We start from the raw sequence: 5,538 nt of genomic DNA, 5'->3' as shown, positions 1-5,538 counted from the left end.
ACATCAGGTATATTCCATACCATATGACATCGGGTGTATCCCATACCATATGACATCAGGTATATCCCATACCATACCACATCAGGTATGTTCCATACCATATGACATCGGGTATATCCCATACCATACCACATGACATCAGGTATATCCCATACCATATCACATCAGGTATATCCCATACCATACCACATCATGCTCAGCACTAAAACTAGTGGGGAGTTTGGGCACTGGTCGATTGGTGGTGAGAATGTTTTCATTTGCATCACTTGTCTTTCTTGGGTTTTACTTTTCCCTCTGTTAATTTTTCCCCCTTTTCCTTATAATTTATTATTAGTAGTATTGCTATCATTATTGTTATTTCTTTTAATTTATTAAACTCGTGAGTTTTTCCCACTTTTACCCTTCCAATTGTCTCTTCCCCTGCCCGCAGGTTGGGGAGTGAGTAAGCAGCTGTGTAACTGGTGTTACACAGTGACAACCAGCCAGCGTTTTTGGCATCAGGCACACTTACAAAATGTACTGTGATATCAACTGGGTTTTTTTTTTAAACTATTTTTCTAATCCTAGGGAAAAGAACCAACCGATCAGCATATTAAGCAGGTTTGCATGAGAGTCATGCAAGGTAAATATGCTAAAAAGTCTTTGGTGTTTCTTTGCATTTCAATCAAGATAATCTACTGCTGTGGAGGCAACCAAGATTTTCCCCCTCTTATGCAGAACAAATAGCGTGGCCTCAGCAGGAGATGTGGTAGAAAATCCCCACATGTGAATGTGGACACAGTATGAGAGAATATGAGAAAGAAGTCCCTTAGATATATGTGCTCTGCAGCCTCATTGATTCACCTGTTGATTCCACAGCGTTACTGTAGTAACCAGGCCATAGACTGGAGTGTTTTTATGAAATACATATATTTTATGTACAAACCACTCGTTATGTTGACACATATAAAAGTACACAACTTCACTGGAGGCTTCTTTTGCCATTTACAGCCATACACTGTTAGATTACAGCAAAAAAACCATGTGCCAAATAGGTAAAAAAGAGGAGGGCAGGGAGAGCCTTCCTGCAGATAAAATGAAAGCAATAGGCAGATGTTCAAAACCCTAATTGTCTTTGCTCAGTTCTTCTTGACATACACACAAATCTGGAGCTTTTCGAATACAATTGGGTGCGTGGGATTTACCGAGTTTAAAAATTCATACTCCCCTGGAAGCACAAAAGGTACTTTCAGTACTTGCTACTGAAGATGCCCTTAGGAATATTATGGCTTTGTGACATTAAGGGTTTACCATAATGAAACTGCTGTTCACGATTTAATTTAAAAGTTAACAGCAGTCATCACTGTTCTTGATACTGCCCAACAGGGTATTTTTTTAAAAAATCTGGCTATAAATAGGCTGTAAAGGCCTTTTGAAGTGATCCCTTGACAGACACAGTAATACTGAAATCAGGTATTAGTCATAGCCATCGGAATTAGCAGTGAAGAGAAGGATATGGGAAAAATCCAGACTGTCTTCATTGCACCCCTCTTGAGAGCCCCATAAGTGTCAGTGCTGTCATGCTTGAAAAAAAGAAAAATAATTAAAAATAAACCAATAGCCATATTTCCTGCTTTATTTCAGATCTTTTCTTCCACCCCTCCTCCACCTCCTTAATTTTTCTTGGCCGTGGACACAAAACCACCAGCCTTGCCAGTCCTGCAGACTTTATAGCTAACGACGTGTAGAGTTGTTTGTGGCTGCCTCCAGAGCAAGTTATTTCTAAGGCACGCTTGGATTTGAAGTCTAGGATAGAAACATCAAGGAAAGAGAGGATTGGCCTCATGCTTTTCAGTTGCTCCTTCTTGCAAAGCTGGATCTTGATAAAGATTAACAAGTAGTAACAGAGACATTTGCTCTTTTAAGAGGCAGCAACTGCATGAGTAACTTTTCTTACTCGATGGTTGAAATTTAAATGACATAGAAAATTATAATTCAATTACATCTTTCTAAATAACCCATTCCATTTAAGTCATTTCAGCTTGCAGACTTCAAACGTTTAAGATGTCATCTTCAGAGTGACCAGCTCCACAGGGTGCCTGCGCAGTTTCCCTCTAGTAGTACTGAGATAATAGCTTAGACGTAACAAAATTTGGCGATAGCATTGTACCTAAGGAAGGTGCTGTCCTGTAATCTGTAGGTTTGGTTTAATTCTGGCCTTCTCTTCACTGCAGAGCAACTAGCCCAGCTGGCAGCCAGCCTCAGGAGACCAGAATTTGGCGCTCCAGGTCTCCCTGGCCGACCGGGGCCACCCGGTGCTCCAGGGCCTGCTGGTGAAAACGGCTTCCCAGGACAGCTTGGACCCCGCGGCTTGCCCGGCCTGAAAGGTCCCCCTGGTGAGATTGGTCGTAAAGGTCCTAAAGGTAAGGAAGGCTGTAACTTAAATTCTGTAACTGCCTTTCAGTTCTTCACAGCTCCATTTTTTGTGTTTTGGTGGGTTTTTTTTCCCTTTGGTTGAAGATGTGCATTGTACACATGTGAAAAAGGTCCTGAATTAGGAACCTAAGCTGTCTCCTGTAACTGTTGCTGCAGTGACTAAAGGGCTCATTGAGCTGGGCTCAGCAGGACTTGTTTATAACTCTGGTTTTTTGCCATCAAATCACTCACACAATATGCAAAAGGACAGGCGTCTGCCTTGAACCAGCAGTAAGCAGATGAGTTTCCCAATGTTAATTTTCCCCTTCATGAACTTTAGAGGTTTGTGTTTTTCATATGCTGAAAGGTCCCAGCAGCAAATCTCTCTTTCCTCTGCTCAGTCTGGTTGTGAACCTCGCTTCTGCGAGACCTGTGGTCCCAAAAGCTAACACAGTCGGGTTCATTCACTAAGCTCTACTTTTCTCAGTCTACCCAGTTTCTCACTTTACAAGTGACTGATAAAAATCTGCCTCTCATTTGGGTATAACACAAGAGGCATTTAACATCACCGCACCGTGTAGCAGAATCCATTGATTCTTTGGAAAGAACAAATTCATACTAAAATTGACTTACCTTACACTTTACAAAACAGCTTTGATCTGAGCTAATCTCCTTTGTTCCTGACTGAGAGGGTTTATGTGCCTCCAGAGGATTACGGAGTGGAATTTGCTGCAAAGTCTCATGACCACTACGTATGTATCAGTTTCTATTCGGTGGTGGTTTCGATTTGTTTTACTGAAGGAAGGTTTTATTTAAAACTGGTGTTTATGCACAAAGCTGCTCTGTTGCTGGATTAGAGCGTTTACTTCTGTCTCAAGTTTTATTTGAAAGTAAAATTGGGAAGACCCTTGAGAGGAGAAAGAGAATACAAACAAAGCAAACCTTACCAGCATTGCTGCTGGAGCTGTGTTTTCAGTGAAGGTTTTGTCATCTGTATTCACAGGAGCAACAAAAAGCAGAGCTAGAAAGGTGATCTGATTCGCTGAATTAGATTCAGCACACAGCAGGCTGCACTGTGGTCATATTTAAAGAAAATAGCTACAGAGCATCACATAAAAACATCCCAAACCAAACAAGCAAAACACTGTGTTTCTTATCATAATTGTCATCAAATTTCAGGTTACCTTATAGTAAAACTTGAAATATAATTACAGATACAAGAGAAATGGGGACTGCTGTCATTATGGCACATGGCAGGCACCCTGAAAAAACCCCTCGGTGCTTCACTTTGAATTCCTGGGGGTTACCAGAGGTCCACAGAGGTCACAGAGATGGACGGAGCTTCCCCCTTCCTTTGGTGACTCATCTGAGATAGGAGTGAGAGGAAAGGGGTACCTCAGACATGTGGTCAAAGGAAGAGGAGGAGGATGCTGAGAATGGGTTAGAAGGGCACAATAGGAGACAGAAGCAGAAAAGAGTGTGGAAGTATGAAATAAAGCTCACTCAAATATTACTAGGCATATACTTGTGACAAGTTTACGTAGGGTATTCACGAATTATAGATAGAGATACTCTTATGGAATACATACAGTGAACAGCATTGTCACTTTACAACCTAAACAAGACACAAAGCTTCCTCTTGTCAAGATACTTCTTGTTTGGAGCAATGTATGAGCTTGAAGAAAAGCTGGGTGCCCACCCAAAAAAGGTCTCCCAATACCAATATACAAGAACAAAGTTGTTTGTTTTACTTTTATGAACATCTTATGTGGATGTCAACAGAGTCCTGTAACCTGTGCAAGCCGGCTTGTCTTCTTTTCTCTGCAGTAGCTGTCTCAAGGACCACCCCAATCCAAACACATCCCAAACCTCTTACAAGGACACGTGTCAGGACATGATTCAGAGATGCTAAAACATAATACACTCACCTGAATTTTATTAACTATTCACCTCTGCGAGGAAGCTTACTGCAAGTGATACTCCAGGCAAGCTGTAACGAATGTTTCATCAATTTGCTTTAGGTGAACCAGGAGAAAGAGGAGAAAGAGGATTTCCAGGCAGAGGACTGAAAGGTTACCCTGGACCAAGAGGGCTTCCAGGTAAATATAAGAGGGTGAGGACAGAGACGAAGAGATGCAGTTAAAATTTATTGAGAACTGATTGCTCGAGCTGCCTTGAAAAGATAAAAGGTGTCCGTTAAGCAATGAACTTCCAAATAACAGTACTTCATAATCTTTATAGGTAATGGTAAGTCAAAAATCAGAATTAAAAGCTCTTTTACCAAAGAGCCACCACCCCATTTATCTCGGCGTAGAAAGATTAGGAAAAAAAAATACAAAGCATTGAAATAAAAGAGGCAATCACACACACACATATATATTAAAAATTGCCTCTTTTTATATTAGATATATCTATCTATATATATAACCATACATTAAAAAGGCCACAAAAGCCAGACTGTCTCAGTGGCAGCCACAGCAGTCTTCAGTGTCTCCATTCATAATTCAGGACATTCAAAGTACAGTTCTCCTTTATTTCTGTGGTGTTTAATGGCAGTGCAATGTTAACAGGGGCCCAGGACATGTTCTTGCTGATAAATGCAGCACAACTGGCCTCTAGTGGCCAGTGAATGAAACTAACCATGTTATTTCCATCAGTATCTCTCTACACCGTCTTTCTCCGTACATCTGTAGATGGGAACTACCAAAATTTGTTCTCTTTGTAAAAAGGAAAAAAAAAAAGTTTAGTATATACTCATAGCTAGGATAGCTGTGAAACTCAGAGCTGTCTTCTTTAGAAGTTTATCAGTGGAAGAAGCTTATAAAAATCACTGTATTTCATCTCTTCATTGAAGATTTAGAAGCAAAAAGCTATTTTAGTGCTCAGCAGTTCCATTCTAGACATCTGTTTCCCCAACACATAAATAAAGAAGCTCTTGATACATCTCTTTCCAGAGTGCTACCATAACTCTGCAGTAGTCAGTAGCATCTACACCTGCACAGGCATTGCCAGCAGGGTTGTCTGTGGTGCTGCAGTCAGTTACACTCATTTTTATAGCTTTTTCTAGCAGCAGATCTGCACCAGTGTAACTGGAGAGGATTGGGGCTGAAATGTCACACAGAATCACAGAGTATGAGGAGTTGG

At 40.9% G+C, this 5,538-nt stretch overlaps 1 protein-coding gene across 1 annotated transcript; it reads left to right on the top strand.

The window, feature by feature from the left end:
• Positions 1–567: 567 nt before the first annotated feature.
• LOC104541937 (collagen alpha-1(IX) chain-like) lies at positions 568–4,493 on the top strand (the record flags this gene model as incomplete). The annotated part of the gene is made up of 3 exons (XM_010186107.1): positions 568–622; positions 2,214–2,402; positions 4,416–4,493. Coding segments are annotated over 3 exons (322 nt in total), but the record flags the coding sequence as incomplete, so codon positions are not given.
• Between the last annotated feature and the right edge of the window lie 1,045 nt (positions 4,494–5,538).

The sequence above is a fragment of the Mesitornis unicolor genome, unplaced genomic scaffold (genome assembly GCF_000695765.1).
Source record: "Mesitornis unicolor isolate BGI_N332 unplaced genomic scaffold, ASM69576v1 Scaffold23600, whole genome shotgun sequence".
In the NCBI taxonomy this organism is placed as follows: Eukaryota; Metazoa; Chordata; class Aves; order Mesitornithiformes; family Mesitornithidae; genus Mesitornis; species Mesitornis unicolor.
The sequence above is the reverse complement of the archived record's forward strand: the minus strand, read 5'-3'. Positions and strand labels throughout refer to the sequence as shown.